General features: G+C 37.4%; 1 protein-coding gene across 6 annotated transcripts in view; it reads left to right on the top strand.

Moving 5' to 3' along the window:
- The window catches only part of LOC134527482 (dynamin), a 269,590-nt gene that overhangs the window by 99,114 nt on the left and 156,534 nt on the right, over window positions 1-13,942 (top strand). For all 6 annotated transcript variants that reach the window (XM_063360189.1, XM_063360186.1, XM_063360188.1 and 3 more), the window contains exon 8: window positions 433-632. In XM_063360189.1, coding sequence (XP_063216259.1) covers window positions 433-632 — 200 coding nt within the window. The remainder of the gene's footprint in view (window positions 1-432; window positions 633-13,942) is intronic.

Below are 13,942 nucleotides of genomic sequence, written 5' to 3'. Positions count from 1 at the left end.
CATCTCACCTCGACTTTTCGAACTTGATTTTAGTATAAAATGTGCGACGATTATGCGATAAAACATGGTATATAATATTTTTTGTGACTGAATATACTGTATTTTTTATCATATTTTTTATACATAGCTTCAAAGTTTACATTTTTTAAAAATAACTTTACAACTGCATTATTGCAATTTTTCAATGTATTTTTTTATAAACTCTAGCAAAATTGAATAAAATCACTATGTACTGCTGTGTAATGCGTTCACTTAACTGAGAAGAAACACTTGGATAATGTTTTGTAGATGATGGCTATTGAGAATGTATTTGCGAGATTACTTGTTTGATTCCTCTTAAATATAAATATTGTAGCTCATGCCATTTTGTAAGAATGTGTCATCGTATCTGATACTGATTCGTGATCAGTCTGTGTGTGTGCATTTTCTCAGGATGATCCAGCAACTCCAGTCAGATTTTGAACGGACCATCGAGGGCTCTGGCTCTTCGCAAATAAACACACTGGAACTGTCTGGTGGTGCTAAGATAAATAGGTTATTTCATGAGAGATTCCCGTTTGAAATTGTCAAAATGGAGTTCGATGAGAAGGAACTGCGGAGGGAAATTTCTTTTGCCATCAGGAATACCCTTGGTAAGCTCAGCTCCTAATTCCAAGGAAACTGAAGTGGATTGTAGCATGTATTGTATTTAAATGCAAAAGTTCACATGCAAAGGTGATGGGAAATAGAAGGGAATGGAACCAGCAAAGAACTACAGTGAAACCTCGATTCTACGTACACTCACGGTTCTCCAAAATTTGTCCTTACGACCAAGTTGTATGGATGAACCAGCGAGGCCAAATTACGTCCATTTGTGGCAATACACCCCCCCCCCCCCCCCCCACCCAATTTTTCCACGCTGCCGCAGGAAATGAACTGCCGTTGCCGTGTCCTGCTGCCATGGGAAAAGACCTGCCGTGTCTATATATTATGCTGATGTATTTTCGATCGAAATTATATCCTATTCGTGCAGAAACAACACTTGAGCTCATCAAACGTAAAAATAAAAAAAAACTTGACACTGAAGGCAGTGTCGTAGCCCCGTGTTTACAATTTTTTTTATATGTTATATCAATAAAATAATAATTAACACACAATATATTTGCTCAAATAAAAAAATACCGTGGGTACTTTAAGTGTAGATAAGATTAGCTAGTAGGCCTAAAAACATCGTTTCAAACGTAACGTTTATAGTCGGCAATGAACATTTTAAATCGCAAAATATACATATTTTATAACATGAAAAGTTGCTTTTATTTCTAAACATGTAATAATTTAAGCCTAGGCGTGTAAAAGTCCGAGTAATTATAGCAGGAGACAATCTAAAATGCACGAGGGTAAAACGTAAACTCACGAATGTATAAACGTTATTGTCGGGAATATTATATTACGTAGCTGCTTGTAAGTTCTGATACTGTATTTAGGTCACAACTTAGCCGAAATACTGGTACGAGACATAAACTTCACAAGATAAAATGAGCGGAGTCTTGGTAACTGTTTTATACGTATTTTATAATTTCGGAAGTATTGTACAGTTGACGCATATTTTTTAAACTAACCATTTATTTCTGGGGATCGTAAATAATAAATTATTGGTATGAAGACATCACGATGAACGTAAACTTGAACATGTCACTGCAACGAGAAAACTGGTGCGTATACCAATAAACTGGTATTAGAACTGGACAAAACTGGTACACGGGAGGTGGAGCCATGGAGGTGGAGCTTTTATTTTTTTTCCGCTAAGCTCGCGTCTATTGGCTGGCTGCTGATGGAAGGTCATTAGTCTGGGCGGAGCATAGAGTGAGTTCTACTGCGCATGCGCAGCTCAGAGAACAGAGAGAGCTAGCCGGCGGCTACGCCGCGCCGTAACAGCAGCTGACCTAGTACAATGACCTTTCTCAGCGTACGGCGCGCTATTGACAGTAAATTTCCATCAATTTGCGGCCTTTTTTTTTAAAATTTTTACTGTGACGCAATGTGTATGTAGCCCGTATTTGTTATAAACGCTGCAGGTTGCAACTGTATTTTAATAAACTTAAACGTATTTCTTACACATTTCATATTTTTTTGCCTCATTTTTCACGGTTTCTGAAAATCTGTACGTACGACCGAGGTGTACGTACGAACCGGGGGCTGTACAAGCGAGGTTTTACTGTACTCGCCTGTCTGTCGTGTAAAATAGCACATTAGCTGTATGCAATACTAACACATGTACTGTTACTAAGTAGAATGAGGTGTGTCTAATTAGTTTGTTAGTACAAATAACTTATTTGTATTTTTATTTTTTTAGGTATTTATCTGTTACTATCATTGAATTTTACATATTTTTTTCTTTTTCTTTGTTTATTATTTTTGGGGCTTTTATAAATTAAAATTTTTTATAATGCCCTGGCTCAGTTAATCCTGTGCTTTCACAGGGCCCGAGCACATCCATTTTTTGTCCAGACGTTGCATAAGCCATAACATCCGATAAACCCAGCTCTTAATGTTGGCTGTGTTTGCCTGAGCGGTTGCTTGAGCGTCGCAGCACGTAGCCTTTCTCCAGTGAGCTGTGCTCTAGGCACATTCAGTTTTGTGATCGCATTGTGTTCTGAGACTGCCCCACGTTGTCTTGCCACTGATGGCAGCTTGAGCACAGACCTACCAACAACGATGTGCGAGCGTAGCTCCCCTCCCACGAGAGTATCATTTTTCTCTACCCCCCTCCCCTTCTTCCAGGGCCCTCCCTTAGCATGCCCACACTGCATCTTAGCCTCCCTCCCCCTTTCCTTCAGGTTGCTTTGGTCTTGCAGCGTGGGGTTCTACTGGGAATCCCACGGCCTCTGCCGGGCTAAGTTGAAACTACAAGTTGGTGCTGCCCTATGCCTATTTTCGTTCCATTATGCTATCTCTCAGCCATTTGGGCAACCAAGCCTCAATTTCGTGCTAAGCGCACCATCGCCAGGCCTTCTAGAAATCCCTTGTCCTGACTCCTACTCTTCTCATCTTTCTTTCCATTTCTAGGGGCATCTTTAACTGTGTTTGTCTTCCACCCCTCTTTAGATGTATTGTGGTGAGTGTTCTTGACTCATAAATTTCTTTCTTTCTTTGGGCAAAACTTAAATTGTACTTCATCACAGCATGTAATCACTAGGGGTGTGCGGGAATAGGTTTTTGTACTGCGGGAAATTTTCGGGAAAAATAAATTATTCCCGTGGGAAACGGGACGGGATCGGAAAAATTAAAAAAAAAAAAAAAAGCAAATTTCTAATTCTAATATGAGTTGATGGCCATTTAAACGTTTCTTGCAAAGTTAGTTGTTTTTTTTTGCTGCTATTTCTTTTGTCTGCTTAACTTGCCCTTTTTTCAGCGGCGACTTCATATTTTTTAGCATCCTCAAATTCTTTTTTATAGAGGGATGGTTAGATGTCTTAGTAATCCAGACATGCTACCATGCTTGCATCTCAAAAAATTTTCACACGAGACACACTTTGCCAGGGATTTTCTGTCTGTCAGACGTTCAAAATACTTCCAAACACTTTTAGGTTTACAAGTAACAAGCTGATCGGTTGCGACCTCCATTATTTGTAGGCTGCTAGTTTGTTTTAATATACAATGGCATCAAAAATAGGAACAGATACTTTGCACAAGCCTTAATAACGTAACGTCAGCCGTCAAACCCCCCCAAACTAAACAGTAAACAACTATTTTTTTCTCCCAAAGCAATATCATAGATGTTTAGATACTCGTGAGCAGTGGTGTAAATCTACGTGATTTCATATTTCTCAAAGTGCCAATACAGTTATCTACATCGCCACTGCTATCAAGTAATGAGAATGGTTACGCTTAGTTATGTAACGCAAGTCTAGTATTTCTTATATCTTTGGCGAAAAGGTTGGATTGCGCATTTGTTTTGTTTGTGTCTAAGGACACACAGTGGTTTTAGGTTAAGTATTCGATGGTGACGGCAATAACGTTATATAACTGACTATTCACGTATCTTGCAAATTTGTACCCTTGAAGAAATATATTTATGAACACACATAATATTTAAGGTACTCCATGTACGTTTTTATATTCCAATTAGATATGTGTAAACGATTATCATAATTCACTGCACACCACAGCTGTCGCTACGATCAGCATACGTTTAACAGATGTTTTGCATTTAAATAGTACGGAAACTCTTCAAAAATGTACGAATCCATAAAAAATATTGTTGTAAAAACAGTTTGAATTGATAGAAAACATTTTCACATGATTAGTAAACATTTGTAAATTTTTAATCAATTTCCCGAAAAATTCGGGAGTAATAAAATTCCTGCCTGGCATTTCGGGAAGCCTATTTTCCCGACTTTTTTCCCGAAGCGTCGGGATCCCGCACACCCATAGTAATCACATAAGTGGGGAAATTATTTTCTCAGTTTTTTTCCTGTACGACATTGTTGTTCATGTAGTACTGAAGTGTTTTTTTTCATCTATTTCAATTTTCGTAATAAAACATCCATGTTGTAGCCACAAGAACTTCTCCCCACCATAGCGTGGGTTCAAGTCCACCCTTTGGGCTGAATGCGCTGCCAGGCCTCCTGAATGTGGTGTGTAGTGTGGACTGCGGCAAGCCATGGTTCCGTGCCATGTCTGTCAGCTGGGGCCTCCCTGAGTAGTTGTTACTTGCCCACCCAGCAGACGGCATGGGGCAGATAAGTCACAAAACATAGAAATTAATGTTAACTGCCATAATTTCAATTCAGGCCTTTTAGATTATGTCTATTATGAACTTTTAAAAATAATTGTGTCTTCTTATTATTCAAAGATATTAAAATAGCTGAGAATTTAATATGAATAAATTGTTGGTTTTGTTTTGAAGATTTAAAAATAATATGGTGTTAGTTGGCCAGTCTTTTAAACTTTTGTAAAACTTTTCGGAAATTGGTTATTAAAATTCTGAAGGACGAATTTCAGAAATTGATTTTATTTATTGACTATTTTCCTCTAAGCTTCTTAATCTCACAAAACTACCTCGAAAGCAAAGTCCAGTGTCTCAAATGTTACTGCTGTAATGCCACAGTTCGTAAGTTCACCTACTCTTAATTTTGAAGTACGATCCATGCCGTATCTACAGGCTGCATTCTAAATTATGTGAGGAAACATTGGCTTCCACTCCTAGTTCGCCAAAAAGAAAGGTGTTTGCTTCCAACCCCATGTAAACCATTCATAAAAATAGACCTTAATGGGAATGCAAGTATTTCATTGCTTCTAGAACTTGCTTTTTTGTAACAGGGTTAAAGGTGAGGCCAGTCTTGGTGCAGTCTGTTTGGTTATATTTCTTTGTTCCTTTCACACGGTTTGTCTGGTGACAGTCGCCACTACGAGTGCTTGGTGCTGGATAATAAAAACTTGTATCACCCAACAATTTCTCACATTTTAATATTTTAAGTAAATATAAATTATTTTTAAAAATATATATAAAAAATATTTGTAGTCACAGAAATATCAAGTTGACAATATATTTCAGTGTTATAAGGCTACCAATGCAATCAATGTTATAAGGTTGGTAGTTCTGATAAACTACACAGAAGTACATTTTCTTCTAGTTAATATAACCTCGAATTGCAGTGCTTAACCCATGTTCTTTTTATTCACTTTTTAATATGGCTAATCGTTGTTGTAAAAACTCTCCTAATGTTTTTTGTTATATATGTGGTGAATTTGTAACTAGAAAACATCACAGGAACATTACAGACTTAGTAAAAAAAAAAAAACAAGGGATCAAGAGCAAGGGATCAACACTGATCCAAAAAACAATGGCCCGTAAGAAAAACTTTGACATCTGGCATGAAAAATATTTTGTATAAAACTTTAGTAGACCCCAAAAATATTCTTTTGCCACCACTCCACATAAAACTGTGCTTAATGAAACAATTTGTTAAAGCTTTGCCTAAAGATGGTGATTGTTTCAAATATTTGTGTAGTCAATTTCCTCATTTATCAGAAGCTAAACTGTAAGAAGGGATTTGTTTAGGGCCTGATATTCGTAAACTGATGTTCAATTCCAACTTCGAAGCAACGATGAATAAAAAGGAAAAGGAGGCTTGGATATCATTTAATGATATAATTTCCTGAAAACTTAGGTAATGTGAGTGAAGAGCTAGGGGAACGGTTTCATCAGGACATAGAGGAGATGGAGAAACAATATCAGGGACGCTGGAATACAAAGATGATGTGTGATTACTGTTGGTCACTTCACAGAGAAAACAAAATGCATCACATCAAAGAAAAAGCTATGCAAGGAATTTTACCGAGGAGGACAGAAAATACAAAAAAAAAAAAAAAAAAAAAAAATTAGCACCTAATAATCGCATTCAGTTATTTTATGTTATTGTAAGTGGTAATTGTAACTTAATAAAAAAACTGATTTTTCAATTTTTAATTTTACCTGTTTTTTTAAATATATAATTGATGTCTTATTGGGTGTGAACCGTTGGTGTTAAAAAAAAAGGATACTAAATATTATTTCAGTACTTTAAAATACATGAAATTTAAGTAAATTGGATCAAAATGTTTTTACAAATATTTTTTTTGTTGGCCTGTCTAATGTGCCGGAAATTTGGTATTTCGACACTTTTTTTAAATTGTTATAATTTTAAATTATTTTTGGAAATTTTATTTTTCTTTATAATTTGGTTACAATTGGGTGATTTACACTTTGTTAGGCTGGTGTACTCTACGTAGTTAATCTTTGTGCCAGTAGACTGAAGCACCTTTCTCAGAGATCTATCTGATCTTTTGCAAATCTAAGACTAGGTTGGCAGCCCGTTTGACATTTCTCTCGCTTGCAGTCACGTCCCAGGCTTGTAACATTACTTCACTTCATGACTAAAACTGCATACAACAGCTCTGGACGAGTTGTTACCATTTCTCAGAGACGAGCTTACCGTAGCTTTTAATGTCACGCATTCGTCTTAGGTTCTCTCCTCGAAAGTCACGTCATGGACGCTCGTTCCCAGCGTTGTTGCGTTTTTGTCCAGCCCCTCCCCTCTCGGTTCTAAGAATTTAGCCCAGGACCATTGACCGGTCGTGAACCCCGCCAAGCATTGGCCGGCATCAAGGACATTTTGCCATAGAAAAAAATGTGTGCAAGTATGAACACACACGAAATCTAGCGGCGGACATAGTAACTTCTTCTCGTGTCACGAGCCCGTGGAGCTGACCTCCGCGACATCTAGTGACAAACTTGCTAACCTCCCAGCTACCTTCCCCTGTAGGCCGCCAGAGTGCAGCACCAGACTGCGCCATTAGCCCCTGGTTATAGCAGACGTCTTGGGCGAGTCGATTCTTTTTTATTTCAGACATTCCTCAACAGGTAGCGCTAAAGTTGGCCAGTGCTACCAACTTCGAGACATCAAAGTCAGAGTTTTTTATGATGCCCAATCGGGGAACTTCGGATCCTTTCGGTCCGGACGTCCCAGTCCCCCCTCCTCTTTTGATTGAACATTTACTTTTAATTACGAGACGCGGCTCTCGGCCAGACACTTCGCGTTGCGATCTCAGACGGACTGTTTGTGATTATCGGCGGATCAACGCACTGCAAAGACTTCCATCCGGCCGCAACCGACGATGTAGTCAATTAGACAGGGGATGCGATCCCTTTAAATTTCTTTAAGTAGTTTAGTCCGTCTGTACAGTAATAAACATAGTAGTCCTTTTCTTTTAAATAATTTCTTTTTGAAATGGTAGAAACGTCCGCGCCAGCCGCGTATTCGTGGGCTCCAGATCCGGACTGGCGACGCATCAGAATAGAAGCCAACTTCCCTGTCTGGTGAGTTACGATCCGCGACATTCCCCAACCTCCCTTTAACTTTTGCGGGCATTCTCTGCCCAGTTTGTTAACTGTCTGTGTGCTAGTTCTGATCAGTTTTGATTCGGACTGTTCGCAGACAGGGTCCGAGAGCCGGACGCCGTATTGGCATTTTCACCACCCTTCCTCAACAACACACAGGCGCCCTGGCATCATGTTCCCGAGTGATCTCCGGGAAACGTAGCCCCGACCTCCGGTGCTACTGTATCTTTTAACCTTTTACTGAACTTTCTTAAATCACGCCGTCAGACGAAGATCATCAGATAAAATTCATTTCTGGACTTTAAGAATATATACTGGAATGGTTTAAACATATTTGTATTTTTTTATTGGTTTATGTATTTTTTTAATGAAACCTTTTTATAGTTTAATTTAGGGCCGGCCCATATATTTTCTTCTTTCAGAATATACTTGAGAGCTGTTTAAGTACGTAATTGATTTTGTATGTTAATTTCTTTTAATATTTGTCATAAGTTTCCTGAGTATGGAGTAATTATATTCAGACGGAATCACACCTTGTTTCTGTTCATTTCTAATATCATTGTGAAACCTTAAAGATCCCCAGCACTAACTAACAAGAACTACAACTTATTTCTAGTATCAGCAGAACAAAGTAATGGAACATACAATATTTTCATAAACATGTTGACTATCTATCTTGTCAAAGAATTCTTGCCCTCATTAAATTTATTACTTTTTAGGCATCTGATCACAATTCAATTCTTTCCCCTATTTGGCATTAATTAGATCTAAATTGGAATACTGTTCTATAATTTGAAATGCCCTCATGATGGCTGATATCAATAAGTTAGAAAGTATACAAAATATTTTAATCCAACTAATTAATTTTAAGAACTTCCTTTGACCTAATCTTACTCCGCTTTTTGACCGTATGGCTTACTTAGATTCACTTTTTGTTCAAAATTGTTCCAAAATTAACTGTACCTATCTCTAGATAATACTGGTCTTAGAATTCCTCAATTATTACTCTTTTACTTTCAACTTTCTGTACACATAACAACTGCAATGATCTAATCTATAGATTCGTCTTGGACTATAACAAATCATGAAATCGAACAGTTAAGTTGTTAAGAACAAATTTAAATATAAGTTATGATTCTTACTTTTAAGTTAGTTTTTATATAATAAAATATGTCTTTTATTGTATTAGTATTTTAGTTTCCATTGTTTGTACATTTAATTACTTTGTTATTGTAACTGTACTTGAAATGTTCTATGGTTTATTGTTTATTATTGTTGTAATTTTCTATCCATATATTTTTTTTAAAATTTTGTGTGGTCTGAATGTGTTTGTATCTTTTAAATTTTGTTTTGGTCGCTGCAAGTATTGAGCTCAGTGACCTTACATGTGTTGGCCAATTGCAGATGTGCCTACTTGCTGCAGGTTCTCCTCAGGCTGTGCTTGCCTGCTCTTGGTACCGACAAGATGGAGTGTCCATGTACTTGCAGTGACCATTCGTGTCCTAATCTGTGTGTGTCATGCCCACCGCTTAAGCCCTCCGCTGTTGGTGGGCATGTAACAAATAAAAAATAAATAAAATGCTCTCTACATATGCTATAATCAGTATAATTGAAAATTACATGATTGTTTACTTTCATAAAGTCATTAATAATAGTAGTAATCATCATCATCATCAGAAACTGCTTCTAGCCTGTGGTTGGGTCAGCAAAGTAAAATGCCTCCATCTTCCTCTGTTCCTTCACTATTCCTCATTCTTCACTTAACTCCAATCTTCTCCTCTCTCCTGCACTCCTCTATCTATCTGCTCTTCCCATCTCCTCTTTGGTCTTCCTTGGGGTCTCCTTCCTGTGTATTTCAATTCTGTTATTTTCCTAGACAGCCTCTTTTCCTATTCTCTCCACAATTCCATATCATCTCATTCTTGCTATTTCAATGATCTCATTCAATTCTTGTACTGCTGCTCTTGCTTCTAAATTCTCATTCCTGATTTTGTCTCGCCTCTTAACTGCCGAGATACTTCTCATAAACTTTGTTCCTATTGCTCTAATCATCCCAGCAACGATCTTGTCAACAGTCCAAGTCTCTGCTCTATAAGTGACTATGGGCACATAGTAGGTGTTGTACAACACTTGTTTGCATTTTAATGTCATCTCCCTCTTCCATACCAAATCTCTCACACACCTGTAGACTGCATCCCCATGTTGTCCTCGCCTTACAATTTCCTCCTTGTTTTTGTCCCCTCCCTCCAATACACTTCCTAGATACTTGAAGGTTTCTATCTGTTTTAACTCTTCACCATCTAATCAGTGCAACACCTAACTCCATTTTTGTTCCTTGTCATGACAATCACTTAACGGAATTTCATACCACATTTCCTCACTTCTCACTCCATGCCTTTTGTTGCTCTTGCACCTCACCTTCCTTTTCACCCCACACCATCAAATCATCAGCAAACAGCCTTCATCTTTCCTTCTCAAATCTTTTCTTCCACTCTCTTCATAGTGCTCTCCAACACAATACAGTGAAACCCCGTATTTACGTTAATGGTATTTACGTTTTCCTGTTATTTACCTCCTTTGTTTTTGGCCCAATTTATTTTCCATAAGGCGGTATATGTCGTTTTCACGCTTGTTACGTCGGAAAAGTTTCTTCATTCCCGTTATTAACGTCTTGTTCATTGTTTACAAACATCGAAACATGGCCGCCATAGTAGAAAGATACATCAAAAGCTGCGTATGTGAATGCGTTCATGCCGTGTACAGTGCAAGTAACCTTGCACAATTCACAATGACTTCTATTTCCACAGCTTTCTGCTACGAGCGCTGGTAGTATCATTGGCTTTAGCGGTAAATGTATTTGACACATCTTTAACTCTTTGTCATTATTAATATCTGTGAGAAAATGGAGAAAGTGAAACTGCGAAAAACTATCACAGTTGCCGATAAAATTAAAATAATTGCTAAGTTAGACAAATATGTTGGATCACGTGTGGACCTTGCGAAAGAACTTTCAATCCCTGTGAGTACATTTAACACCATCATCAAAAGCCGAGAAATCATCACTGCAAATGCCCCACGATGTGGGCCAAGTGCCAAAAAACGTAAATATGTGAAGGACTCGAAATGCAAACAGCTGGAAGATATTCTTCTTGAGTGGTTTTCTGGTGCACGTGCCACAAATTTACCAATAGATGGTACAATACTGAGAGAAAAAGCACGTGTTATTGCCTCTTAAGCTGGGAATTCAAGATTTCTCAGCTTCCAATGGATGGATTGATCAGTTTAAGCAGCGTCACAATGTTGTTTACAAGGTGGTTTGTGGCGAAAGCAAAAGTGTGGAAGTGGAGACCGTGGAACATTGGAAGGAAAAGCTACAGGAAAAAATTGCTGGGTTCGACCCGAAAAATGTTTTCAGTGCTGACGAAACAGGGTTGTTTTTCAATGTTCTACCAGACAAAACCTTTAGTTTTAAAGGGGAAACGTGTCACGGAGGTAAGCTCAGCAAGCAATGGATTACTGTGTTATTGCTTACCAATGCAGATGAAAGTGAAAAATTCCCCTTTTATGTCATTGGCAAAGTGAGGAAACCTCGGTGTTTTAAAACATCATGTCACACTTAACAAAGTACGAAGCAAACACCAAAGCCTGGATGACCAATGCTTTGTTTCAGAGCCAGTTGCATGCATTTGATTCAAAAATGGCTTTGCAAAATAGGAAAGTTTTTCTTTTCATAGATCAGTGCTCTGCTCACAAAGCAACCATCCAGCTTCGCAACACTGATATTGTCTTCTTCCCAGCAAACTGCACGAGTGAGCTACAGCCCCTTGACTTGGGTATCATTCAGGCATTCAAGTTTTTGTACCGCAGATACCTAGTTTCAAGGGCAGTAACAATGCTTGATGTTGGAAAAGACCCTTCTTTGATGAAGATAAATCTGCTGCTGACTGCATTGCATTTTAGTGCAAGAGCCTGGAAAGAAATGAATACATCAACAATTCAAAACTGCTTTGCAAAAGCTGGATTTGTGTTCCCAGAAAAGGCTTACACTCTCAGTGAAGATGATTACAGTGACATTGAAGATGTTGAAGGACATGAGAGGGTGTTGCAGGAGAAATTATTTCAAGATTACATGGATGTGGACAGTCAGGTGATCACTTCGGAAGTGCAATACATAGAAGATATTGTAGAAAGCCATGTCAGTACTTCTCAACAGGATACTGACGAAGATGATGATGATGATGATGATGAAGAAGTGACAACACCCACGAGTAAAGATGCTCTTGCTGCTCTTCAAACTCTGCGAGAAAACCATTGGAGTATCTGCCGGTGAAAACTGTGATGGTGTTTTTGATAATTTTTATACTTTAGAGAAGCAGATCATGTGCATGAACACTCAAAGATGCAAGCAAACCAAGTTTTCTGATTATTTTACAAAGAAATAGGCGTAAGTTAGGCTTGAAAGTTTTTGCACATAAGCCTACAAAACTTTTTTTATGGTAACATCATGGCACACATTGATTCAATGCTGTATTAACACAATTTTATAAGTTATATGTTGTAAATTTATTTTTGTTTACATAGGCCTAATGAAGGATTTTTTAAAGATATTTCATTCACTGTGTCTTTTTTGATGTGTCTGACTACTGAAGTAAAAGGAGTGCATTAAACCAGGTATGTTTCATTTTAAAAATATGTTTCCCTCAATTTACACTTTCCTGGTATTTACACTTTTTGTCTCTGTTCCCCTGAAAAGTGTAAATAAGGGGTTTCACTGTAATAAACAACAATGGGGACAATTCACTACCCTGGTTCACTCCGTTGGCCGGTTTATACCACTTCGTCATCCCTCTTCCTGTTCTCACACTGCGTCTGATTCCCTTGTACATACTCCTCACTCTACTTATTAATTCTTCCTTAATTCCAGCTTCTTCCATATATGGCCAGACACCTGTCTTTTCACACTGTCATATGCCTTTCCACATCCAGGAGTAGCATTACTAGATATTTCCCAAATTCATGTCTTCTCTCCATCAGTTGTAGTATGGAAAAAATGAAGTCTATAATAGACCTCCCTTCTCTTAACCCACGCTGCTCCTCGCGCTATTTTCATGCCATGCCCTTCCTTATCTTCTTTTCCAAGATCTCATACACCTTTGCACAGTAGCACATAAGTAAAATTAAAAATACAGTCCCTGCTAGTTATTTATATACATTATGCTTAAAAATGCAAAATGTTGATTTTTGGAGACATTATTTGGTAAAAGGTGAACTGTGGGAGAGGAACAGTTAAAAACTATTTATCTTGTTACTGGAGGTTGGGTGTACAAGTGCAAACTCTATCCATAGTTTTTTAAGAGCACCAACACACTATTAAGATGTGTGCTGGCAAACTATATATACAATCTTTTTTATAGGGTCTAACTAAAGTTATTAATACCCAACATCTTAAGTCGGTAGGATCATAAATAAGTCGGCTTGCACTTCTTTATAAATACTGATTAAAGTACGTTACCAATTGTTTTTATCTATAAAAGTATGAAACTATTCCACATTCGAACAAACAAAATTCTCACAAAAAAAATACTACCATAGAATCATAAATCAATTATTTATTTAATTTTTAATTCATGTATTAATTTTTCAGTTAATATATTCATTAACTTATTAATTAAATAATTAATATTTTATTTTTATGGTGCATCTTGTTGATGAGGTAATTGGAGACAGAAACTCGCCATGGAAACCAAGGTTGTTGAAATGAAATGGGCCATAGCGTACGTCTATGGAAATCCGGGATCAAAATAAATAACCCTGAATATGAACCATGTCTTTCTAAATGCAAGTGCAGTGTTTTACCTTGCTCGATTACCTAGCTTGTTAATAAACATGCATGACTTTTGAATGATATAATGTAGCCGGTTGAAATAAAAAAAATTGTATTTGTTATATTTCACTTTTTAAAGACAGCCCAAGTTTCTCATACAATTAAGAGAAATAATTTTATCACTCTTTTTAATTTGTTTTATTAATCTTTTGTACTGATATTCATTAGGAAATATCACTTTTGTGAACGTAATTTTT

This window comes from Bacillus rossius, chromosome 1, assembly GCF_032445375.1.
Source record: "Bacillus rossius redtenbacheri isolate Brsri chromosome 1, Brsri_v3, whole genome shotgun sequence".
NCBI classification, from domain to species: Eukaryota; Metazoa; Arthropoda; class Insecta; order Phasmatodea; family Bacillidae; genus Bacillus; species Bacillus rossius.
The sequence above is the reverse complement of the archived record's forward strand: the minus strand, read 5'-3'. Positions and strand labels throughout refer to the sequence as shown.